Genomic DNA, 27027 nt, shown 5'->3' on the forward strand with positions numbered 1-27027 from the left:
GGCATGTTGTTTGGCCTTAAGGGCTGTGACTGTTTAGCACACTGACTTTGTGAACTATGTGTTGCATGTGCTATGTCTTGAGGTGGTGGTTGCTTGGGTGTCTGCTTTGGAGGCCTCTGTTGTTTTGGTAGATTTTTAATCAGCGCCTCCGAGTATGTTTTTGTGTGTTTATGTGTTTGGTTTGCAGTTGTGATAGTTCTATGTGAGACTGGGTTTGTGGTGTGCGTGGTTACCTTCTCCTCCTGACTTGTCTTGCCAGTACTGAATTGAGAGAGCTCAGCCTCTAGTTTGGCTATATAGTTGCATCTCTCGCATATATTTGTATTTGTTGGGAGGAGGAGAGGGTTGTCTGTGTACAGACTCTAAGCCAGTCACGAGCGGTGTCACACAGGGCTCAGTCCTGGGCCCCCTCTTGTTCGGCATTTATTTTTCTGAAGTGCAGACAAACATAGGGGGATTGTGGCTGACAAAATTTGCAGATGACTGCAAACTGGGCACCATAATTGACACTCCATCAGACACAGACATCCTCCAGAGAGGTCTCATAGAAATGGATAACTGGTACCAGAGCCATGGCCTTAAGCTAAATGCCAAAAAATGTATAGTCATACCCTTTGGGAAAAACAAGGTAGCCCCTAATTACCACATAGGTGGTAATCCATTAAACACGGAAGAAGTTATCAGGGACCTGGGGACCCAAGTTGACAGTAACCTCTCTTGACACTCACATTGCCAAAGTGGTTAGGAAGACCTTCTACATTACCCACCTGATCATGAAGGGATTCACATCCAGATCAGGAGAGGTCATTGTACCCCTGTACTCTTCACTTATCAGACCAATGATTGAGTACAACGCCCCATCTGAGATGTACCTTACCCGACACCTGCAGCAGTTGGAAAGACCCCAAAAGTTCCTCACCAAAAGGATAAAGGGGCTCAAACATATGTCATACGATGCCCGACTGAAGAAACTCCAGCTCTATTCAGTCGCATACCATCTGCTCAGAGGTGATCTGTGCCCGACATACAAGGCCATGTCCAACCCGGAATTAATGGACATGCTCCACCTCAAAAAATCCAAATCCACCAGAGCCAAGAGAGCAAGAGACTTAAACCTCAACACGGATATAAACAGGACGTACTGGGGGGACAGATTCATCACCCAGAGACTCCCTACACTATGGAACAGAAACCCAGTCCATGTGAGGCAGAGCCCCTCACTGACTCTGTTCAAGATTAATCTTGACGAGTGGATGGGAGATCGTGAGGTTTACCGGAATCATCTCTGTATCACTGCTGGACAGAGGCACAGCAAACTAATGGGTATAGTATTCTCATCCTAAGGGGTGGTGAAAGCCACACACACTCTGGCTAGGCTTATAAATGCCCTAGGGCAGATAGCCTAGTATGAACCTATGAACCTATGAACATGAGGCAATTGTAACATTGCCTCAAGATTCCCAGATTCACCAGCTGAACAGGAGAGGACGCCAGCAACTGACCCTTCGACATGCTAGAAATAGTGAAAAAGATTGCTGTGTAACTGAGTCAGAAAGGACCTATAGGGAAATGGGTACTCATCAAGATTTAGGTGAATGAAGTACTTTCGTTTGTTTAAGAGTGCTTTACCTGTATAAAAAATTCTTAAGGAGCAAGTGCTGAGCTTTTCAGATAGAGTATAGGCTGTTTAGATTGCAAGTAGAACAGTTCTAAGGGAAAAATTGAAGAGCAGACTTGGCGGAGCCAGAAAAAGTTTAACCTTGTTTAACCTGCGCTATGCTTATACGCATCACAAGAAAGCACGTGCAAACGCGGATTTTAAGCAGTGAACTACAAAACAGCTAAGAATGGTCCCAAACAACCAATTACTAACAGCTTCTTGTGCTGAGGTAACTTCCCCCAAGGATAGGTAGGCTGCTCAAGGCTCCCCACTCCCACTGGTGAGCAAAGAAACTTCCTTCTATCCAAGTAAGGTAATGGACAACACAGGAACTACACCACAGCAACACAGGAACTACACCACAGCCCAGAATACAGCAATGCCTGTATACTGGTCTAAACTAATCGAGAAAGGCGGGAAAACAAGGATTATTTTTTTGTTTTTTTTTGTAGAAATACACAGAAAATGCAGAGACAGTGATAAATTAGTTACACAGGCTAGCACACTTTAGTGGGCAGCCTCCACAGTTCAATTAAACAAACAAACATGCAAACTTTCGACTAAATTCGACTAAATGTAACTTTAAGTGCAGATTTTAAAATAAATGCAGTAATCAGTGCAGTAATAGAACTGAGTGACCAACCCACAAGCCTCACTCAGTTCTAAATTTGAATAGTGCTATAAAAAGTTGCCAGATTCGCTTGCAATAAACCTTACTGGACCCACCACTGTTTAGCTCTGAAAACCCAACTGGCATGAGCTTCCTCATCACCTATCTTATACTCAGCTCACTTTAACCCATTAAATCATCCATACCCAATCTGCTTGCCCAACAATTAGACCCCCTAGTCCAATACTATCTCACAAACCATCCCCTTTGGTCTAAAATAAACAACTGCTTACCATCTACAAACCACAAAGGGCTGCCTGGGATCAGTCTCTATTCCAGTAATGTAGCTAGAACTTAGTCCTATATCAACCAGGTTAATCACACACGTTCATCTTTCCAAACCAATACTAAAATACTTCCTCTAGGCCTCCTGCCTTTGTCCCTGCTCCTCAATAGGACACAGCTCTCCTAACACCCTTCAGCACCTTTCTTATACCTCCTTTAAACCACTAAATCACTTAACCTGCTTATCCTCTAGTACCTCACTTTGCTGTATTTCTTAAACTACTATACCTACTTCTAATTAGCACCACCAAATTACTCTTTCATCACTACTTCTCTGTTAACATTCAGATGTGTTTATCTCCTTTAACACCTCACACCATTGTATTTCTTAACTTTTTCCTTCCTACCTTATATGCCACTCTTCTATCTGTAAAGTCCAAATACAAGGCTTGTACATTTAATGTTTCTGAATATCAATACAACTTCTATTATACTATTATGCTATGCATTCAATGAAACTCCATTATAAAAATTGTTATTGCAAATACTAATTGCACTAAATATGACATCTGGGAGCTTCTCTCTCCAGGCCTCCATTGATAAAGGGCATCCCATGATCAGACTTTGTCTTCTCAACACAGCAAAGAGGACAAGAAACACATTTGGTCAAGTATACTAATTCCCAGGAACCACAATTAAAGCTGCCCCTGGCCCTAACAATACAATACCATTCAATAGTTAAATCAGCCTCTAAAATAAACTTATAATGATAACAAAAGACACTGTTTTGGATACAATAAAGGATGGGAGGACATCTGTATGACCCTCAAGTATACAACAAAGACTAGAAGATGTTGGATTTTTGCATGGAAGTATTTGCATAGGTATTTTATACCCCAAGTAGACCTCAGAGAATGTTTCCTCAAATAAATAGCAAATGCTAGAGGTGGGATGAGGAGGTAACTAGAAACATGTTTTTGGGAGTGTAAAAGGTTAGCAGATTTAAAAAATTCCCTAACCAAGGAAATGATTATTCTGAGCTGGGATTGTACCTATACTGCCTAAACATAGTGAGGCCTTACTATGTTTCACGCTAATGGCTACCAAAAGAGCAATCGCTAGAAAATGGAAATCAGCATATAAACCAAATGTAACCAAAGCAGTGAATATTTTAATGGATATAGACTAAATATAGGTGGGATCTTTATTTATTTATTTATTTTTTTATTTTACATTTGTTTACCGGGCTAGTCCAACTGGATACATTTCCATTTTCAGCAGAGGCCCGGGGAGAAAAGCTCCACATTGAAGTTAATACAAACAAGTCATTTACATAAAGAAAGTAAGTAGTTAGTAAAATACCAACAGAAATAAGGTTTAATCTAGATTATAGTAGTTGAAAATATATATTAGTAAGGACATTTACTCTAATTTTCTTTACAGTACTAGATAGGGGAGTTATACTTTAATAAAACATTCATGAAGAGTCTAATTAATTAAGTATAAACCATAGAGAGTTCTATATAAATTCATAACAGAGGCTAATTAACAAGGGTGATTTAGAGAAAGTCTACTCAAGGAGGGTGAGTAGAAAGAGGTGAGAGAGGGTGACTCAGAGAAGAGTAATTAGTAGAATCATAAGATTAGTCAGGATTGATGCAGAAAAGGGAAAGAGCAAACCACATAGAAAAAAGTAATTTGAAGGAATGATAGATACAGAATAATGTTCAAGATAAGAAGGGAGGTTTAAAGGAAAGCAGGAATTGAGCGATTTATATAATGTTAAAGCTAATAAGCAAATTTATGTAAATTCCATTTCTATGAAAAAATCAACTTTAGAGTTTCTTCCTTAAATAATACCATAGTTGAAGTTACCCCATGGCAATCAACAACAATCTTAAATTTGACTTGCATACCCACAACAGCATCAAGACAACTATAAAAAAAACTAGGTACCCTTCACAGAGTAAAGAAATTCCTTACAGACTCTTTACCCTCCTCCTGTATGCAACACCTATCATGACCAACCCACAAGCCTCACTCAGTTCTAAATTTGAATAGTGCTATAAAAATTTGCCAGATTCGCTTGCAATAAACCTTACTGGACCCACCACTGTTTAGCTCTGAAAACCCAACTGGCATGAGCTTCCTCATCACCTATCTTATACTCAGCTCACTTTAACCCATTAAATCATCCATACCCAATCTGCTTGCCCAGCAATCAGACCCCCTAGTCCAATACTATCTCACAAACCATCCCCTTTGGTCTAAAATAAACAACTGCTTACCATCTACAAACCACAAAGGGCTGCCTGGGGTCAGTCTCTATTCCAGTAATGTAGCTAGAACTTAGTCCTATATCAACCAGGTCAATCACACACACATTCATCTTTCCAAACCAATACTAAAATACTTCATCTAGGCCTCCTGCCTTTGTCCCTGCTCCTCAATAGGACACAGCTCTCCTAACACCCTTCAGCACCTTTCTTATACCTCCCTTTAAACCACTAAATCACTTAACCTGCTTATCCCCTCTAGTACCTCACTTTGCTGTATTTCTTAAACTACTATACTTACTTCTAATTAGCACCACCAAATTACTCTTTCATCACTACTTCTCTGTTAACATTCAGATGTGTTTATCTCCTTTAACACCTCACACCATTGTATTTCTTAACTTTTTCCTTCCTACCTTATATGCCACTCTTCTAATTGTAAAGTCCAAATACAAGGCTTGTACATTTAATGTTTCTGAATATCAATACAATTTCTATTATACTATTATGCTATGCATTCAATGAAACTCCATTATAAAATTTGTTATTGCAAATACTAATTGCTCTAAATATGACATCTGGGAGCTTCTCTCTCCAGGCCTCCATTGATAAAGGGCACCTATGCCCAGTCAGACTTTCCCGGTAAAAAAATGTCAACAAACAAATTAATAATAAATAAATAAATTGGTAAAAAGAAACCAGCTGACTACTACATTAAAATAACAATGAAAAATGCTACTAGGATTTGTTTTCATTTCTTTTAATGCATGTGAATTGCATGTGTATCCAAATTAGTGAGATGGACGACTTAATAAAGATGCTACAAAATAATGCTACAAGTACCACTGAGCTTTAGGCTATGAATGGAGTTACAGATTTCAAGGAGTCTTTAGACACTCCTTCCATGACATGCTGAACTTCATCCAATACATCCTTCTGTAAGTACATATTATGAGTACAGAAGTACTGGAGATCTACTGTCCACTTTTTCAAATCCAAGTATTTTCAAGATTGGTATATACAAAGGGTACTAGCTCTTTCCCTGTTGCCTACCTTCAAGTTTAGGACGCAGGAAGCAAATAAACATTTTCCAAAGTAGTCCACAGCACTAGAATCCTTGTGTGTGTGTGTGTGTGTGTGTGGGTGGGTGAGGGGGGGGGGCATAACACTGAAGCATAAGGAGATGGGTTCCTCTTGAGTGTTGCCACTGAAATAGGCTCATCATATTTAGGAATCTCTAACCCCAAAATGTGTTACCTGGGAGGGGGTCAGAATTTTCTGTAATTTCCTTGATACTTTTTTGTTCACAAACAGGAACAAAAAAAAATAACGGTCATTCCTTAGCAAAGAAACAGTTAAGAGATCACTTACTCTTGTGCAGGGAAAGGTCCTATCAGGAAACACTGTAGCAAGACCTGATTTTTTTAATAAAACCTGGTGATATACTGCAAGTTTCATTCAAGGCAGAAAAAGTTCTGGAGATAACAGTGGAATACAGGCATTGCAGCCAATAAGAAGGAACGTAACTGCCAAAAAAATGTTTGATCAGCCACGCAGTCTTCCCTGCCTGTTAATGCTTGAAAATTGGCCTTTTGTCAAGAAGTTCATTATTAGAAATGGCTAACTTCATTCTGAGCAAATGTAGATGAAAAAATTAGATACTTTCATCATAGGAAGACACACACAGGTGTGAAGATAAAGAAGAAATTATGTATGGTTACTATTACTCAAGAAGCACAGAATTTCCAGCCAGAAGATATTCAAAATATTAAGAGAGAAATTAGAGGAAAGAAAAATACTTGCATAAGAAAAAAACTGTCAAAGCTTGAAATTCAAATTTGAGTTCTTTGATGCAACAGATCCATGAAAAACATTACATAGACAAACTTTGGGCTGCCTGGAAAAAGAAGTGAAAGAGGAAGTGTGAAAATATAAAGAACAAAATCCAAAGATTTTTAAAAATTATAAAAAAGAAACATGGACATGTGGAAAAAAGAGATCTGATAGTGTGCAGTATTTATGCAAAGGAGAAAGCTAAGCCAATCAATGCAAAAAAAAACAGCTCCAAAGACATTTGAACAGAAATGCAGCCAAAAGCATCAAAATAGTAATGTTAGTGGTGCAAGAAGTAGCACACTTGCCTTTGGTGCAGAAGGCTGTGGGTTCTGTTCCCACGCCAGGTAGATCAATTATCGACTTTGTAGTGCAGCATCGGGGAGGGGTGCACTCTTGGGTTTGCTGTCTTTGGATGAGACATTAAATTGATGCTCCATCTGCTTGGGTTGGTGGTACTCAGGTGGATGTATAAGATCCTATAGCAATTACCGAAAAGAGTACTGGAAGTTCTCTGATGCCCTGGCTAAATTTCCCCTACTAGTATAAATACCACCTCAGATCTCCCCTGAAATGAGGCTAATAGCCTAGTGGGACCGACTAAGTCAACAAAAGGATAAATACGTCAATATGGAAAATTTCACAATACAAAATTAAGACAAAAAGGGGGGAGTAGAAAAGGGGATTAGTGATGGAAATGTTAAAGAAATAGAAATTAAAGTTGTGGATTACCAGCAAAGTGAAGGATTTACTGCAGAAAATCCAACACAGGTGATGTCACAGCATGATGGAACAATGAGTTCCCAAACTAAGGAAAAACAGGTGTAGCAGGAGGTATCTGAAGACTTGCCACCTAATTATGCTCTGAAGCCTTTTGTAGGTAAATAGTGCAAAAGTTCAGTTGAAGTTGCATCGCACTGGAAGGTGCAGGAAATACACAACCAATCTTATGAATAGTGGATCAATGAGTTACTACATGAAGCAGAAGCAGATGACGCAGAATGCATCTGAAGAGGGTATGTCAAAAGATGATGTTCTAGAACTTTCTGTAAAATGCCCAAAGGAAACCAACAGCTAAGAATGTGCTCTCTCATTTTATAAAACAATAATCTACGGGAAGAGCTGCTTAATTTAATAGATACTGGATACATTTATTAAGATCAATGAAAGAAATATGTTACAGAAAGAAAACAAGACCCAAAATGTTAAGACGTCTAATAAAAGAGATGACTACAGTAATCAATACTATTAAGATAAATTGATGTGATACAACAGAAGTAAATAGATTACATTACTGAACAGCTAAATTAATAATACAGTCAAACACAAAAACACACAGCAATAAGGGAAAAGAAGGGAAGAAGTAAATGTCACCACTGAAGCATCAGAGAAAACTCTGAAGCAATTAAGAAGTGTCACTGTTAGAAGAACACAGCAGAGGGAACAGATGCGCAAAAATACTGAGACATTATAAAAGCAGACAACAGTATCAAAACAGACAGGATCTGTAATACACTATTGCAAATAATAAAGTAAAGATACCAGCAAAGGCAGAAAAAAATAGAAGATAAGCAGATACATATAAAGGAAAGTATAAAGTAAACAATTCATTGGTGACCCAAAAAAAGTTTTATAGAGAACTGAGAAACAAAGTACAAGGAACAGCAATGCCACCCAAAAAAGAATAGGCGTATTTTGCAGAAATATTTATGAAGATCTTGTGGAACATCAAGATGATGAATGGATAGAAGTGTTAAAAGAAACACTAAGGAGCTAAGTGTAGAGGATATGAAATGGAATGAAGTAATGGCCAGAGAAATTGAAACAAAATTTAAAAAGCTCTTAAATGGAAAAAGCTAGGCCCAGATACAGTACATAACTTCTGGTTAAGGAATGACATCTTTAAACAAAGATTTAACCCCGACAGACACTACCCTTGTTAACATCAGGAAAATGATACTCCTCCTTAAGAGTGAACCTACAAGCTATCCTAAAAACTAAAAAACAATAACTTGCCTTTCAAAGATGTACAAACTACATACTGGAATTGAATGAGACAGAATTTATATAGTCATTTAGGAAAAAAATCCTCAGTCATGGCAACAAAACAAAATGGTAACAAAAGAAAATCATGTGAAACAATGGATCATTTGTTGCTAAAAAAAAGGCCATACTAGAGGACTGTAAAAAGGGGAAGAATTGAAGTATGGCATGGATAGATTACAAAAAAATCATTTGACTGCATCCCACATTCATGAATAAAGGAGTGCTTGCAGATGCATGACATATACCCTACACTGATCAATTACATTACAGTGACCACAGAATAGTGGCAAACCACTCTGCAGTTAAGCCATGACAAAGGGCAAATTATTATCCCAGGGATAAAAACTCAAAGGGGGATATTCTAGGGTGATTCCTTGTCACCACTGTTGTTCTGTCTTGCCCTTACCCAATTAAACTATTTACTTAGCACAGTAGTGCATGTCTGACCCCAGGACCAAATCTGGCCCTCAACGCAACACCATCCGGCCCCCAGACAGTAACCAAAATTTTTTTTTAAAAAAAGGGAAAAAATGCTATGCCTTACTCCAGTCACACAAACTTTCCAGCATGTGCTTACTTACCTAATTGACTGCAGTTGCACACACCTCTAATTTTAGCTGCGGAAGTAACTATTCTTTGTTGTTTATAACTTGTAGTCTGTAAACAGTAGTAACTTTCTGCAAGAGTTTGCAATAAGTCATGGCTGCAAGCCAGAATAAAGTTAAATGCAAAGTTGATGTCGAAAACAGGCAATTTCATGACTGCTGTCTTAAGTAAAAATGCCAGTCACCTGTACCTATTGTTAACTCGTAAAGACTTATTATGTTTTGAGGTGGCCCGCAGATGCATTAAGAATTCGTGTAATGGTTCTCCCCACAAAAAGGTTGAGCACCTGACTTAGCAGATTAGGACATGGTTACAATTTGGCTCCAAGAAAACAACCTTGTTTGAAAACATCTCCTCTACTTTTTGTGGATGACTTAAAACTATACAAGTTCATCAGATGAGGAGTTGAAAATACAACTTCAAGTGGTTAAAACCTTCTCAGATGATATAAGAATGTCACTTGGTTTTGATAAATGTGCAAAAGCAATGTTTAAATCAGGAAAGTTGCAGTACTAAGAAAATATCAATCTGGGCAGGAATGTGATACAAAGCAACTTGAGCAGAAGACGGTGTATAAACTTTGTGAACTGATGAAGGATACGCAATAAAACAAACAAACAAATCTGAATAAAACTCAGTAAGGAATATTTCAGAAGACTAAAATTAATACCAAAAGCGGCCTTGATATTTAGGAATAAAGTCCAAGACATAAACCAATTTGCTCTGCTTGTTCTAACTTACAGTTTTGGAGTGAATGACTGTCACCAATAGGCTCAGTTGGAGAGAAAAACAAGAAAAATGTTTCACACTTCTCAAACGATATACAAAAATCAGCGAATACCATTATCATCTATTCCTTGTTCTCTGGGAGGTATGGGTCGTCTCAAAATGAATTAAGTGCATACAGCAGATCTGCAGTCATGCATCTACATACATATCTCCTGACCTTATCAGATCCAAACATAGTGAAAGTTTAAATCATGAGTAGAAGTTGTTGAAGATGACCTCCCTGCTTAGTTTAGCAGATGCATGTCAGTGTAAAGTGAAAATGGAAATCAAACCAGAAGAAAACAAAAATCAGGCATCAACGGAATGTGTCAAAGAACAAAAGAAAGAATATAAGGAGAAGAATCAGAAGAGAAGGGGGTGGAAAAGGCATAAATATTGTGGCAAGTACAGAGATCTCCTGAAACAACACTCATGTTGCTCAGGATTTCACACAGAAATGGTTAAAGAGAGGTGAACTGAACTGAAGCCAAAAGATAAAAGGTTAATAACAGCCCAGGATAGTGGACATCATACATGTTGGTATTCAAAGTCCATTTGACATGTGGAAGAAACAGACAAGTGCACGTTCTGTAAAAAAAGTACTGGAAACAGTCGTAAATGTTGTTGCTGAATGTGATACACTCATAGCAGAAGACCTGTATACAGAAAATCAGAACAACATGGCAAGACTGCTGCACTGGGGATTGTGCAAACACTGCAATATTGAAGTAGATGAGAAGCACTGGAGGCATGAACCGCAAAGCACTGTAGAGAATGATGACATTTATATCACATGGGATCATCCACTACCAACAGTTAAAAAAAAAAAAAAAAAAAAAACAGATGTGAGAAAACCAGATATAGTAGTCTGGGAAAAAAGACAAAAGTAGCATTGATCACTGAAATTGCTACACCCAGTGATTACAATGCGTTATGCTCACAGAGAGAGAGAGAGACAGAGAGAGAGACACACACACACACAATATCATAAAATACCAGGATTTGCAGGCAGAAACAAGAACAACATGGAAGTAGGATAACAATACACAGTTCCAACAGTAGCAGGAGCAACAGGCCTAATAATAAAGACTTTACAATTGGATTTAGATATGCAACCAACAGACATAATTCTATGAATTACAGAGGGAGTCAATTCTTGGCACATCGCAGGTGCTGTGAAGAGTATCTTGGCTAATATCAAAGACTGAAACAATACTAATTTCATGAACTTTAATCACACCATGACTTAGAAATGGGGTCAATTGCCACCATGGTATTAGAAACCTAAAAGACCTGGAGAAATTAAACTATGTGACGAGTCAAACACTACCACAGCCAAGGTTGCCTTCAATACACACCCTATTTGAGGTGTAAGTTTCCTTAACTATGCTTGTCCAACACTTGCCATAGATCAAGACACGGGCACTCTGGGCAATGCCTACCCTGAGACTGCCTCCATCACTGCTAGGCCTTGGATTTCTCTCTCCTGCAACACTGAGTTACAGGTCTGAGTGAATAGCAATTTTAACAGCCATCAGTGCAGAATCCTGGCCCCACACAAAATATAGCATCTGTGCTGTGTTCTGTTGTAGGGCTCTCCATCTGCAGCATCAAACCGAGCACTTTTCCAAAAGTGCATGTGGAGAGATGTTCCAAAATGCACAGGTGGCTAGAAAGAAATATAGATCTTATGACTGTTTAACCCTTTTTTTTTTAAACAAGAAATATCTTTATTAAATTATCACTTATGGCATAGGCAATCATACATTTATATAAATGAAAACAAACTACATTGACATACTTTTAGTTGCAAACATACAACACTTAAAATCTGTCCAGTCATTTGTGTCAAACATTACATAGCACATTCAAATCTTATCATCTTCTAAACCTCATTCCTCCTGAAAAGCATTATTCTGCATGTATTTTCTCACACAATTCCCATTTTTTGTCTATGTAGTTTGCTCCTACCCTTTTCTAAAGTTCACACTTCCAGTTGTTTTATCTCTGTTACTATATTAGACTGATTTTCATTTGCTTGTAATTGCTTTTTTGGAAGTCACTAGAATTAGACTTAAGAAGGCCTTATTATGTTTAGGCAATTCAGATTCTGTATCACTGGTAAAAAAAAATCCTTAATTTGCTCACCAGTATTTCTGATAACAGTAGTATGGAGGGAATTTTTGAAGTCTGCCAACTCATTACACTCCCAAAAAATATATTCCCAATTACATACCTCTTTCTTCCCTATAACAGCTCCAACATTTGCAAACTACCAGAGAACAAATTCTTTGGAGTCTATTTGGAGTATAAAAATACCTATGTTATCACTTTCAAGCAAAAATCCTAAATCTTTTAGACTTTCTTGCATATTTGGGAGCCATAAATATAAGCCCCCTCATCATTTCTTTCTGAACTGCTTATCCAATCTCTCTTCCCAGACATTTTTAACCTCCTCTGATTGACTCATAGTTATCATGCAATATTAATTACCCATTTTTAAGAGCAGCTTCTGTTCTAGATTCTACTAAAAACTTGACTAGTGCTGGTCTTTCCTTAGGATCCCCACATTTCTTTCCCCTTTGCCTATACTCTTAATATCAATTCTTGATAGGGAAGGCAATTTCTAGCCTGAAGTCCAAATGAATGATTGACCTCCTCCCATTCTATTACCTTCTACTCTCTAATTATTTGCTCCCAATTCTTTGGATCCTTTGCCAGTTTTCTCCAGTAAATTCCATCCCCTCTTGCCATTCTCTGTATCCTAATTGCAGTCATCCCTATTGAAATAATTTCCTTTCTTCATCCCCATGTTGGCTTAGTTCTTAGTATACTTTCTGATACATTATGAATATAATACTCTGTATAATTACTGTTACTCTCTGTAAGGATCTGCATAAAAAAAACCAGTATATCCTTGTTTCTTGAGCTTCACCCTGTTTCATTATCATCCCTTTCTACTTTGAACTGTAGCTTTCTGACTGTGCTATATTCTAGAAGGCATAACTGTGTAGTCATGAAATACCTCCTCAAATCAGGTAATCCTAAACCACCTTGTTCTATTTCAAGGATCAACTTATCCCATTTGACTCATGCCATCTTCCCCTCAGAAATAAAACACTTCAACTCTATTAAATGCTATCTACAATATCTCTTCTGGTCAATAAAAATATGCCTGACCTGTGTATAAAACTGAAGGGACTAAAAACAGTTTCACTGCTTGTATCTTGCTATACATATCCATAAACAGAGCTTCCAATTTCTCAGTTTTTGTATCATCTTTTGTATAGCCTCTTCCCACTTCCCCTTAGCTACCAAAACAGAATTTTGTTTAATTGATACTCAAATACTTCATTTTTTCATGTCCCAATAAATATGGGTATTACTGAAGCAATTCATGTATGGGTACATAGTTTACAGCTATTGCCTTTGTTTTATCTTCATTAATTTTCTATCTCAGAGAATTGAAATGGTGTCAGAATGTTCCACAACACTGAAATGTCCTTTTCTGGTTTTATCATGTATAAAATAGTATCATCTACAAATAAAAACAGCTTCTCTTGACTACCATTCCAATTATATCCTTGACTTTCTGAGTCTCTTATTTTCCTTGCCAATGGTTCTAAATACAACACAAACAAAGGGACTCCTCTGATTGTTTGCTCTGGTCAAACAGAACCTATCAGAGAAGAACCAACCCACTTTAATTTTCACCTCCAATCACTCATATGCCCTCCTAATCAACCTTACAGTTTTATCAGGGAATGCAAATGCTTCCACTGTCCTGCTCATAAACTCCCAACTTACTCTGCCGAATGCTTTCTCTGCATCAAGACCCACCAACAACAGTGGCATTTTCTTACATTCTGCTTCCCTCTGGATCACCATTGTTCTATTAATATTGTCAAATGTTTGCCTCCCTTCCACAAAAAAGCCACACTGATCCATATCTATCAATCTTGGCATCACCTTTGCCATTCTTTTAGCCAATATAGATATAAACACGTTATAAGCATGGTTTAGAATCGAAATGGGCCTATATGAGACCAATTCTGACAGGTCTTTAGCATTTTTAGGTATTACAACCACCACTGCTTTCTTCCAGGATGTTGGTGCCGCGCCCCTTTTTAAAATACTGTTAAACAAAACCTTCCAGATCTTTACCAGTTTCTCCTCTCCTAGCTTCCAAACTTCTACAGGAATACCATCTATTCCTGGAGACTATGAGACTGGTTATACGTCACCCTTTTTACCTCATCTCCTCCTATCCTAATTATTAGTAGTTGAGCCTCATCTGCCACTAACCTTGGTATATTTAATTCTTACATAAACATTTCCATTTATACCTTTTCTTGATTTCCACATTTCCCTACTTTATACATATTTTCATATAATGTCCATAATATGTACAGTGTCTCTACGGGATCTCTGTTTATTTTCATTGTTATAGTCTCCCTAAGCTTGGCAACAACCCCGTCTACTTTCTGTTGCCTGAGTCACTGTGCTACATTTTTTGTGCTCTGGTTACTTAACAGCAATCTTTCTAAATTCATGCAAATTATCAAAGTAGGCCCTTATTTCCTATGTACATTTTCAAATACTGTAGTTTAACCATTCTAATGGGAACAGCTGTCCCAGGCTGACAACCACACAGACTTGTATTAACCTATAAGGAACGTTATCCATGCTAAGATGCATGGTACAAGCCTGTGCTTTTACTTCCTCTAACTGCTGTCTGTTAGTGCCTTATCTTTATTCCTAGGATCTGCACACTGTGTAACAATTTAATTTCAGTTCTTCCAGGGTAAAAACATAATCTCAGAAAAGACAGCCAGTGAATTTGTCTTTCCTGAGTAAATTTCAGTAACCGGATAGTAAGTGCACTGTCTGGATGTCAGCTTAAAAGAAATTCATAGAACCTGAAAGAAAACCAACAGCAAAAGGTGAAGAGAAAACAATGACTGGGAAGAATTCTGCAGCTGTTGAGCAAAAAGCAGTACAAGCTTCTCCTTTGGTGCAAGAAAAAATAAGTCTAATGTACTGAGAGCTGATTAAAATAAACGAAACAATGGAGTATATCAACTCAAATAACAAAATCTGGAAACAATGGAAGAAGCTTTAAACAGATACTCAGATAACTGGCAAAACTGCAAAAATCACAGATTGAAATGAAGAAAAGCCTGGCTGAGTGTGAAGGCTGCCAGCCCAGCCAGATAGAATTTTTTAGATAATAAATTCTATGTCATTCTAAATATTAATATAATCCACAGGCTTGTTTTTACAAATGTAAGAAAACTAAATGTCAGAAAACCGTGTTATGTTCTGAACTTCAAAAATGTAACCACAGTGCACCCTGCTAGAAGAAAGCTGTTAAGTAAAGAATTATCACTGTGTTTGATCTCAAGTGCGGAAACAGGATGTCTGGGCTAGCAAATTCTTTCTATTGTTTAAGACAGATATTTACTAGATTTTACATGTAAAAGACTCTTATTGCTGTGGCTCCCTGGCAAGCTGCAGCTTACAAAATGTAAATTTTGAGTTTCTGTTAGCCTGGGAACTAAAGGAGAAGTGATAAAAATGATGTAATGTGAAATGAATCAGTAGTACTGTGTATTATCAATTTAAGACTTTGTAAGAGAGAAAGATAGAGCATTTTGTATCTTGTCTTGGATCTAGTAAGAACATCCACTCACCAGCACTTGCTTGCTCTGTATGCAAGTAATATTTAGAACACTGATTTCTGTTAGAGTTAGATAGGAATTTAACCAGATTAGTCTAGCTGTTTTCTATATGTATATAAGACTACCCTACAATATTGTTTTAAAGTTTCCTGTGATTTCTGAACTCTTGATTACTACTCTGTTGAATTGAGGAGTACTGTCTTGTGTTTTTATTATGTATTATTAAATATTTTAAACCTTTCAAATTGTGGCTGCTTTGGGTAGAGATAATTTAAGCTCTCAGAGTACTTGCAAGCATTTTATGATACTGTCCAAGCCACTCCAACAGTCTTGCTGTTCGTCACACTTACTATTTGGATAACAGTAATATTACACAGTGAAATTGGTCACCCTTTGGAAAGAGCCTTATAGTAGCTGACAGTAGTGGTAGGTGGCAGTCGGTACTGCCTTATAGCCTGGGCAGAAAGGGGGCATAGCTGGAGAACCTGTGCCAGCCATCCCCAGGAGTTTGCGTGTTTGTATTTAAATCAAATCTTAAAGTGTGTGTGTGTGTGTGTGTGTGTGTGTGTGTGTGTGTGTGTGTGTGTATGTGTGTGTATGTGTGTGTATGTGTGTATGTGTGTGTGTGTGTGTGTGTGTGTGTGTGTGTGTGTGTGTGTGTGTGTGTGTGTGTGTGTGTGTGTGTCAGCTACTTGGGCTGGGACACGAAGCACTGGTTAGACAGAGAGGGTGCTGGAGGTTTTCGCTTGACTACTAGGCTGAGATCTGGACCCTATAGCTTATTAGGGATCTGGAGAAAAAATGCAAAACCAGCCACTGACTGACTGTGATCTCTGTGGGCTCTTAAGGGAAATTGTACTTTACACTATGTGTACTTGTTAACCCCCCTCAATGTGCACGCCCCTCACTGGTGCTACTGGTGACGATTGAAGCTCCTTGACTACTGGGCCAGTGCATGGGCATCACATATTAATTGTTCGGCAGTGGTGGGATATCCACATCAAATATTAAGTGTGCGAGTTAGTCACATCACATACTAATTTGGCTTGTAGTGGTGTGGATAGTGAATTCCTGTAGCTTCTATACAGTGATCACTAAAGGTGTTTTTGTACCCTAAATCAGCCACACAGTGAGCATTCAGAGTTCAGAACACAACTGTTTTATTTCTTTTGTTAACTTAGTTAGTCGGGAAGAGCAGGCAAGCATGTCAGCAGAGGAGTCCGATAAGCTGACAAGGAGCCAGCTGGCTGTGATTTGCCAGGCTAAAGGACTGGTGCATGGAAACCTGATTAAGGCAGACATGATTGCAGCTTTGGTCCCAGCTGCATCAGGAAATAGCAAGCAGGAGGATGATTGAAACTGGCTTTGGAGATGTACACCACTCAGAGAATGGACAGCTCAACCTTTCTGCAGAGGACTTAAAAATCCATCTGGAGCTAAAGAGACTTGAGTTGGAGGCCAGGAGTTTGGAAATAGAAGCTGAGCAGAAGGAGAGGCAGAGGCAACATGAAAAGGAGACTCTTTACTAGAGTCATGGAGGTAAAGGGGAAGGAAGTAACCAAACCCCAGAAGCACAAAAGGTCAGTAAATTTCTTCCACAGTTTACAGAGGGGTACAATTTTGACAGTTTCATTCATATGTTTGAGAGGGTATGTAAGCAGTATGATGTTCACCAAAGACAGCAGTAGGTAGCGCCTAGAGCCTACCATCTGGCACTTCTAGCCACAGCCCATGATATTCCCTTTGCAGGTCATATGGGCATAAAACGTACAAAGAGACGTATTATGCAGAACTTTTATTGGCCTTGAATTTCCAGAGATGTAACAGGGTACTGCAGGACCTGTGAGCAGTGCCAAAAGGTAGGCAAGGCAGGAGACAAGGTGAAAGCTCCTTTGATGCCTTTGCCTGTGACTGAGGAGCCATTTCAGAGGGTAGCTATGGGTATTGTGGGGCCTCTGAGTACCCCAAGTTCCACAGGGGAAAAGTATACATTAGTGGTAGTATATTATGCTGCAAGATACCCTGAGGCAGTGGTTTTGTCCTCCACTGAGGCGGAAAAGGTGGCAAATGCTTTGTTAGAGATTTTCAGCATGGTAGATTTCCCAAAGGAAATACTGACTGACAGAGGTGTCAATTTCATGCCAGGCCTGCTGGCTTGTTTGTGGAAGTACTGTGGGATGAAACACCTAAAGACCGACCCCTGTCATCCCCAGACTAATGGTCTTGTTGAGAGGTTAAACTCTACACTCAAGAAGATGATACTATGGGCATTTGCAGACCAGTTTAAGAGGGAGTGGGACAAATATTTCCCCCATCTGTTGTTTGCTTACAGAGCGGTTCAACAGGAATCCACATGTTTTTCACCCTTTGAGTTGTTGTATGGGCACAAGGTGAGGGGGGCCTCTAGATTTAATTCTAAATGAGTGAGAAGGTGAGAGTGAATCTCACAAGGTGCCTGTTGTGGTATATGTCCTAAACCTCAGGACAAGGGTCAGGGAACTCATGGGCTTAGCCCAGGAGAACCTGGCAGAAGCCCAACAACAGACAAAGGTCTGGTATGACAGGAAAGCTCGAGCTAGAGAGTATGTGCAGGGAAGCAGGTAATGGTTCTCATTCCTGTCAGACACAAGCTGCAAGCAGCTTGGGGGGACCCTACAAGGTGGTAAGGAAGGACAGTGATGTTAACTACATGATGGAACTGCTAGGCATGAGGCAGGAGCACAAATTGTACTATGTTAACATGATGAAACCTTACCATGATAGGGAGGCCCTTGTGCTGAGTATTTGCAGTGGACTGCAGGAGGAGTCTGAGGGAGATCTGGTGATCTCCTCAGTGAGGCTCGGGCTGACACCTCAGTGGAAGGGGTAGCAATGTCCCAGCAGCCATCTCCTACCCAGGTTCGAAAAATCCGAGCAGTGTTACAGGAGTTTGGGGACATGTTCACTGGGAAACCAGGGTGCACCCACCTGGTGCAGCACCAGGTGGATACAGGACCCCAAAGGCGTATTAGGCAGGCCCCTTATAGGAGGGACTCTGAGGGAGGAGATACAGGAAATGCTGAAACTAGGGGTAATTCAACAGTCCCTGGGCCTCCCCAGTGGTGCTGGTGCCAAAGAAGGATGGCAGCACCAGGTTCTGTGTGGACTACAGGAAATTAGTCACACAGAGTCAGATGTTTACCCCATGCCTACAACAGATGAAGCCCTAGATCACCTGGAGGGGGGGCTAATCATCTTACTATCACTGATCTTGCCAAGGGTTACTGGCAGGTGCCACTGACTCCCAGTGATAGAGAGAGGTCAGCCTTTGTGACTCCCTTTGGCTTGTATGAGTTCACAAACATGCCCTTTGGGATGAAAAATGCCCCAGAAACTTTCCAGAGGCTGGAAGAGCATATCCTAGCAGGAACAGGTGGGCTTGCCATCTACAGCCATTCCTGGCAAGAGCACCTTCAACATGTCAGGGAAGTGCTGGGCAGACTACAAAGGGCAGGGTTTACCATTAAGCCCAGCAAATGTCAGGTGGGTATGGCAGAGGTCTCTTACCTGGGACACAGAGTGCAGAGTGCTAAGATCAGGCCATAACCTGTCAAAGTGGAAGCCATTCAGGCAGGGCCTGCATCTTTTACCAAAAAGCAGGTGATGGGATTCTTAGGGATAGCAGGGTACTAAAGAAAGTTCATCCCCAGTTATAGCACCATAGCTGCTCCCCTCACAGACCTGCCAAGGAAAAACAGGCCAGATAAGGTAGTCTAGACACCAGCATGTGAGCAGGCATTCCAGAAGCTTAAAGAAGCTTTGGGAGGACCCCCTGTATTAACCAGTCCAGATTACAGCAAAGAATTTGTTGTGCAGGTGGATGCTTCAAACCATGGGGTGGGGGCTGTACTTAGCCAGATTTCTTTATAGGGAGAAGAGCACACAGTGGTTTATCTCAGTCATAGGCTTCAACCCAGGAAGGAAAGCTATGCAGCTGTAGAAAAGGAATGCCTAGCCATAGCGTGGGCATTGCAGAAATGTCAGCCTTATCTATATAGAAGGAAATTCACTGCAGTTACACATTACAATCCCATAACATGGTTACACTGAGCCAGCCAGCAGAATGCCAAGTTACTAAGGTGGAGCCTAGGGTTGCAAGCATATATGTCAGTGCAGCACTGCAGTGGGATTAGCAATGCCAACACAGATGGGCTCTCAAGACAGGGAATGGGGTAAGGTATACTCAGATAGACCTAACCCTCTCAAGCAACGTTTCTCAAGGGTCACTTAAAAAACTTGCTTGAGTTCTCCGGGTGGTGGGGGGATATGTGAAGGCTGCCAGCCCAGCCAGATAGAATTTTGTAGATAATAAATTCTATGTCATTCTAAATATTGATATAATCCACAGGCTTGTTTTTACAAATGTAAGAAAACTAAATGTCAGAAAACTGTGTTATGTTCTGAACTTCAAAAATGTAACCACAGTGCACCCTGCTAAAAGAAAGCTGTTAAGTAAAGAATTATCACTGTGTTTGATCTCAAGCTCGGAAACAGGATGTCTGGGCTAGCAAATTCTTTCTATTGTTTAAGACAGATATTTACTAGATTTTACATGTAAAAGACTCTTATTGCTGTGGCTTCCTGGCAAGCTGCAGCTTACAAAATGTAAATTTTGAGTTTCTGTTAGCCTGGGAACTAAAGGAGAAGTGATAAAAATGATGTAATGTGAAATGAATCAGTAGTACTGTGTATTACCAATTTAAGACTTTGTAAGAGAGAAACACTGAGCATTTTGTATCTTGTTTGGGATCTAATAAGAACATCCACTCACCAGCACTTGCTTTCTCTGTACGTGTAGTATTTGGAACAGTGATTTCTTTCAGAGTTAGATAGGAATTTAGCCAGATTAGTCTAGCTGTTTTCTATATTTATGTCCGACTATCCTACAATACTGTTTTAAAGTTTCCTGTGATTTCTGAACTCTTGATTAGCACTGTGCTGAATTGAGGAGTATTGTCTTATGTTTTTTTATTAAACATTTTTAAACCTTTCAACTGTGGCTGTTTTGTGTAGACATAATTTAAGCTCTTAGAGAGTACCTGCATGTATTTCATGATACTGTTCAAGCCACTCCAAAAGTCTTGCTGTTCGTCACACTTACTATTTGGATAACCATAATATTACACAGTGAAATTGGTTACCCTTTGGGAATGGTCTTATAGTAGCTGATAGCAGTGGTAGGTGGCAGTTGGTACTACCTTATAGTCTGGGCAGAAAGGGGGCATAGCCGGAAACCTGTGCCAGGCTTCCCCAGGAGTGTCTGTGTGTTTGTACTTAAATCAAAGTGTGTGTGTGTGTGTGTGTGTGTGTGTGTGTGTGTGTGTGTGTGTGTGTGTGTGTGTGTGTGTGTGTGTGTGTGTCAGCTACTTGGGCAGGGACACGAAGCACTGGTTGGACAGAGAGGGTGTTGGAGGTTTTAGCTTGACCACTAGGCTGAGATCTGGACCCTATAGCTGTGCCAGTAGGGAGTCTTACTGGAGATCTGGAGCGAATGGGAGAAACCAGCCCAAGACCGACTGTGATCTCTGTGTGCTCTTAATGGAAATTGTACTTTACTGTGTGTGTACTTGTTATCCTCACAAAGTGCATGCCCCTCACTGGTGCAAGTGGTGAGGATTGAGGCTCCTTGATTACTGGGCCTGTGTGCGGGTGTCACACTGAGCATGAGACTGTTCAAGATGAGATGCTTCAAAAATGGTAGAATTAAAGGACAGAGCACATAGGGAAAACCTGAGATTATCAGCTGCACCACAGAAAATGGAAGGAACAGACTGCATTAATGTCATGAAAGCACAAATAAGGAACTGCATTAATATTTCACAGCAGGAGCTGTTAACTGAAAGGGCACGTTGAGTGTATGCTCTAAACCTGGTCATGAGAAAGCAACCCAGACTTTTAATAGCAAAGATGCAAACCTACCAACAAAAAGAGCTGATTCTAACAAAACTGTGGCAGAAGGACAAAGTACTAAAAGTTGACAGACAGTAGAGTGTTTGTGGGAAATGATTACTTACTGTACATCAGGCAGAAGAGGAGCACATTTATTCCAGTAATCAAGCAATGTCAAGATGCAGGTATGAGATTCATGCTGTATCCAGCTATTTTTAGAATATTCCTTCCTTGAGGGTCGAAATTATTTTGATGCAAAACATGCTAAGGTAGATATATAAAAGTCTGTCCAACAAAAAATGAGCCATCAAACAAAAGGAGACTCTGCTTCTTGTTCTTCACTGTGCTAGTGAAATATTTTCCAATGTTTCTAAGGAAAATACTTGATAGACAGAAAAAAAGCACAAGAATCAACTAGCAGAACCAGGAGTACATTGGAAATGAACCAGAGACTGCATTTGGGAGAAGGAGATCAACATGAAGAAAACCAGCAACTCGGAAAATGATGAATAAATGTGGGATTACAAAGCATTAATGGCTTTTGGAAAACAAGATGGAACAAGAAAACCTGGAAATATTGGACTTTTTTTTTAACTTTGCTAAACCTGTAGGGGACTCCAACGCATATGCCCTTCTTCATGTCATTAATGTTTAAAAGAACATTTAAGACAGGGAAAGAAGGAAAGAGTTAACTGTCAGTAAAACAAAATTTTGTTCTTAACAGCAGTATTTTTATAATACATGGCATAAAAAGCTTTCTCAGTTATTTGTGTGTGACAGGGATATAAAAGAAAACAGGTGCCCCTATTTTTTCTTTTTTTGTTCTTTTGTACTTACTGTTGAGTTTTAAGAAATGCAGGCACTGCAGTGTAAACACAAAAGAAAGTCTGGACAAAAGTGCATGATATAAGTAAAACTTTTGCTAGGGGAATGATTGGATTACAATCCCTGGCTTGATCTAATAAGTTTTAAGGGGAAGCAACTAAATTAAAAATATTGAATATAATGAAAAGTTATTCTCTAGCAAATAAATGAGTGCTTGTAGTGGAGGCAACTGTGCATCTGGGTTCTCATGTCTCTATTGAGAAAATTGGATAAGGGATAATAAAAACAGAATACTTTCAGCTGCTAGCAGATAATGTTTTCTGAAAGTATTCAAGGCCAAGACATGCATGGCTGATCTGGACACAGGAGCAAAACACTTCAAGATAAAAACTGCGAGAGGGCACAAGATGGAGATACTCATGTTTCATGTACTGCAGAAGTTCCCTCAAAGTAAAAAATCATTCCTTTGCATGGCAACATAAAAAAAACATATGGTATATTACTGACACACACTTTTTCCTTGTAAGTAGGTAAGCATGATCTAACAGAATTTAGCAGGAAAGCACCCATTTCAAATGGTTAAGATAACAGGTGTCTTCTTACTATTTGAAGAAACAAATATATTACTTATTTATTTATTTTTTTATTAATTTACTTATATTTGTTTACTGGGGAAGTGCACTGACTGCAACGGACCATTTGTAGGTACAGCCCGGGTGAATAGGATCACATTAGAAATGAACAAAACTTATTTACAGATACAAGGTTATGCTAAAAAACAAATATAAACACATATTTGCAGACATAAGAATATGCAACAACATTTACTTCAGAAGCAGTTTACAATGTCAAAACATGTATGAAAAAATTTAATTATGCGTAGATCTTTATGGATAAGATGTAGTTCTAATGACTGAGATAGGTTATGCTACAGGGATTGCAGCATATCATTATTTGGAGAGGCATGAAGACATTACAACAGGCAAGTGAGAATAGTTGCACGAAGGATACCAAGGAAAGAAGACAGAGAAAAAGAGACAGAGGCATGCAGAGGGATGGACTAGAAAGTAGAAGTGTGAGAGATGCAAAGAGAAGAGGGAAGCAGGACGAATGAGAGGCAGTAAGTAAGGGGATGACAAGATGAGATAAGGAAGGATAAAACAGGGATAAAGGGGTGTAAGAGAGCTGCAAGGTTCATGTAATGTGACCTGAGCGAGTGCAGCTGTACTTTGTTTAGGTGAAGAGATGTTCAAAAGAAACAAAATGCATTTAAACTGCATTCAGAATAAAAATACATGTACATTCAAAATGAAAAAATGTATAACAAGAGATTGAAATCCTTGCATTTCACAACATGCAATCTAGTTTATTACATATCAATCACTTTAGCAATAGAAATGTAAAGCAGTATGAACAGTGGTGTTATGTCCACCGTCACAGAATTCCTTACCAGGTTTTTGAAAAGAGATGCTACTTCTCTGGTGAAAACAGCAAGATTCAGAAACCCAGTGGACAGCATGTGGTTGTTCTGGGATAGATGATTGTTGCCGAAGGTCTCCAAAATGTCTATATACTGCTCCTCATTATCTGTATGTGCTATCGAAAACACAAAAGGACAGCAAATTCACTTAAGAACCAGACAAGCTTATGGGACTAGCACTAAACAGCACTTTCTGTGAGAAACATATTCTGAATATATCTGGCTTAAGTTTAAAGCAAAAAAAAACTATACACAAATGATAAAAAAAGAAAACAAAAGGCCTGACAACTGTATGCATGCTCTGGTGCCAGATTAAGGAGCTGAGCACAAAGGGCATATTTTATGTAACTTTAATATGTTTTCTTGCAGAACTCAAAACAATAAAATGCATTAATTAACCCCAGGCTTGAGAAAAAACTTCAGATATGTCACTGACTGTATGTCAGTGATTTACAAAGCAATGACTCAATCATTCTTTTGTATGGGATACCAAAACTCCTGACAAGAAAAATGCCAGTCATTCACATAGGAGCAAACAGTGAAATGTGTCTAGCCAAAATGCAACAGCTTTTGCATGTTATCATGAAATCAAGGGGAAAAAAAATCACATTATGAGGTATAATGGGCACCAGCCCTTATCAGAAGGAAAATAACTAAACATATTTTCATTCATCAACCCCATTTTTCCCATTTTCTACATGGGGTCGGGATGTCACGTCACCTGCTGACATCTCTCTTGATTCAGTGCCACTCTCCTTCCCTCTTCATCAGTCATGCCTCGTTGTCACAGGTCTTCTCTCACACAATCTATGCATCTCTTTGCTGTATGCCCTTGTTCCTCTCTTCTTCCTGTCTGTCCCAAATCTTCTTCCCCAGATTGTTTTATGCTTTTCTCCTTGTGTCCGAACCTCATAATCTGTTCTCTTTGACCTTCTCTACAATTGGAACTACTTTGGCTTCTGCCCGGATGTCCTCATTTGGCTCCCTATTGAAATATCAACACTTGAAATGCTGAGTGCCGACAAGCAAAAAAAAAGAAACTACAATAGAAGAGCGAATCTCAAAGATCACTCTTTTCCTTTAATCTTTTTTTGCAGGGGGCAAGCCCCCCTGCACCTCCTCGATGTTACTATAAGCTTCTGACACCCTTTGAGCTTACATGTACCAATGCTGAGATCTCCAAACCTCAGAGAAAAGGGAATATTCTGGGAAATGGCCGTCTAGGACTTGGTATATATGTCTGTTTTTTCGTCCATTCAGTCTCTGTGTTTCAGGATTTGTTCAAATGGTTATTCCTCAATTCTTTGTCCAACAGTGTGCATTCTACTACCTGTTTTCTCAACTGCTCTGCCCTTACTGCCCAGGTTTCTGTACCATACAGTAATACTGGTCATATCACTTTGTAAATCTTGCTTTTCAGCTTTTTTGGGATTCGTCTGTCACACACTACCCCTGACTCTCTGTACCAGTTGACTGCAATCCCCTCTTATTCTAGCTCTGAGGTCCTCATTTAGACTTTCCTTCACCTCAACCATCCATCTCAAATAAATGAAGCTGTTAACCTGTTCGACTATTTCTATTCTATCTCAATGTTCAGCTTTTTCTGATTTCTCCCATTTGGTACCCTTGCAACTGTACTCAGTTCCATCACGTGTCCCTTCAATTTTGCACTCCATTGTCCTATCCTTTGTTTAAATTTTTGCTCAGAGTCTGCCTGTAATGCAATCTCATCCTTATCTACATACAGCAACTTTGTTCAGCTGTCCTCTCTGACCTGTTTCCTTATGTAGTCCATTGTCAGTATGAATAGCAGTGGGCTTAGAGCTACACCCTGATGTACACCCATTTCCACTGGGAATCCCTCTGTAACACAGAACACTGTTCATACTTAAACCAATTCTAACAATGTGTCTAGGACTTTGAACCACAGCAGGAATGCCCAAATCAGCTTTCTTGGGACCTTGTCATACATCTAGAAATGCCCAACTAGAATCTTTCCTCATCTCTAGCGTCTTCTCAACTATCTAACTGCAGATACTGGGTCAGCTGTGCTGCATCTTGATCTGTATCTGAATTGCTCATCTTACATCTTGTTTATCAATCACCATCTTCAGAATTTTCATGCAGGAACTTGAAACTTCTGTATGCCCACAGTTGTGGATGTCTCCTTTGTTCTTATACACTGGCACTAGTATTCTTATTCAAATGTTTTAATTTAATTAAATTCAGTAGAGGCTAATGATGCCAAAGCAAGAGGGCTGCAGGAAGCACTTGAAAGGGTGGGACTCTATTAAAGCAGGTCAGTGCCCATTACAAGTAGTCAAACAGCTGATGCAATAATTCACTTTCAGGGTGTACCCATTATAACCATTTTACTTATTACATACTCCTTGGATATCTAACTTGCAACTAACAGGGACCAACCTGGGTGAAATGGAGCCCTAGAAAAAGGACTCTGGGCCACCCTGTTGCAGTCTATGTCCCCAATGCACTGCCCCAATTCTGGCCCATACTATCCAGACAGATTATTTTATTTTTTAGCTTGCCTCATGCTATTAATACACTACAACTGGCCAAGAATCTACTATAATAAATCTGGAAAATGTAAATGAATTAATTTGAGGGTCTAGGGGTCAAGTCATAAGTTTCTAGATGCTACGAGGTGCAAATTGTGCACATTTTACAACATTTTAAGTTAATGATGCCCTGAACAAAAATTTGTAAGTAGTAAAATAAATTCAGTATCATTTGTTTTTCTTTCAGGGAAAAATAAGCTGTGTATACAGTTTCATGTTGAAAGCACACACAAAGTAGTGCCCAACAAATTGGGGAGAAAAAAGCAAGGATATCTAAATCCTATCTGGGAGAAGTCCCTGCCTTCCTGACCCTCCAGAAAGGGACAGTTACCTTCTGCATACTCATCTGGTGTTACACTGAGAAGAAAGTAAAAGTACAAATGGTCAGAGGTATATATTACACACCTGAGGTCAGGTAGACGAAACCAAAGCAGATGGATAAAAACCCACAGA

At 39.3% G+C, this 27027-nt stretch overlaps 1 protein-coding gene across 2 annotated transcripts in view; it reads right to left on the reverse strand.

The window, feature by feature from the left end:
• LOC122792230 (arf-GAP with SH3 domain, ANK repeat and PH domain-containing protein 3-like) overlaps positions 1-27027 on the reverse strand; it is a 1314966-nt gene that overhangs the window by 773748 nt on the left and 514191 nt on the right. For both annotated transcript variants that reach the window (XM_044059977.1, XM_044059976.1), the window contains exon 3: positions 23969-24114. In XM_044059977.1, coding sequence (XP_043915912.1) covers positions 23969-24114 — 146 coding nt within the window. The remainder of the gene's footprint in view (positions 1-23968; positions 24115-27027) is intronic.

This window comes from Protopterus annectens, chromosome 1.part2 (genome assembly GCF_019279795.1).
Source record: "Protopterus annectens isolate FY-2018-M chromosome 1.part2, PAN1.0, whole genome shotgun sequence".
NCBI lineage: Eukaryota > Metazoa > Chordata > Ceratodontiformes > Protopteridae > Protopterus > Protopterus annectens.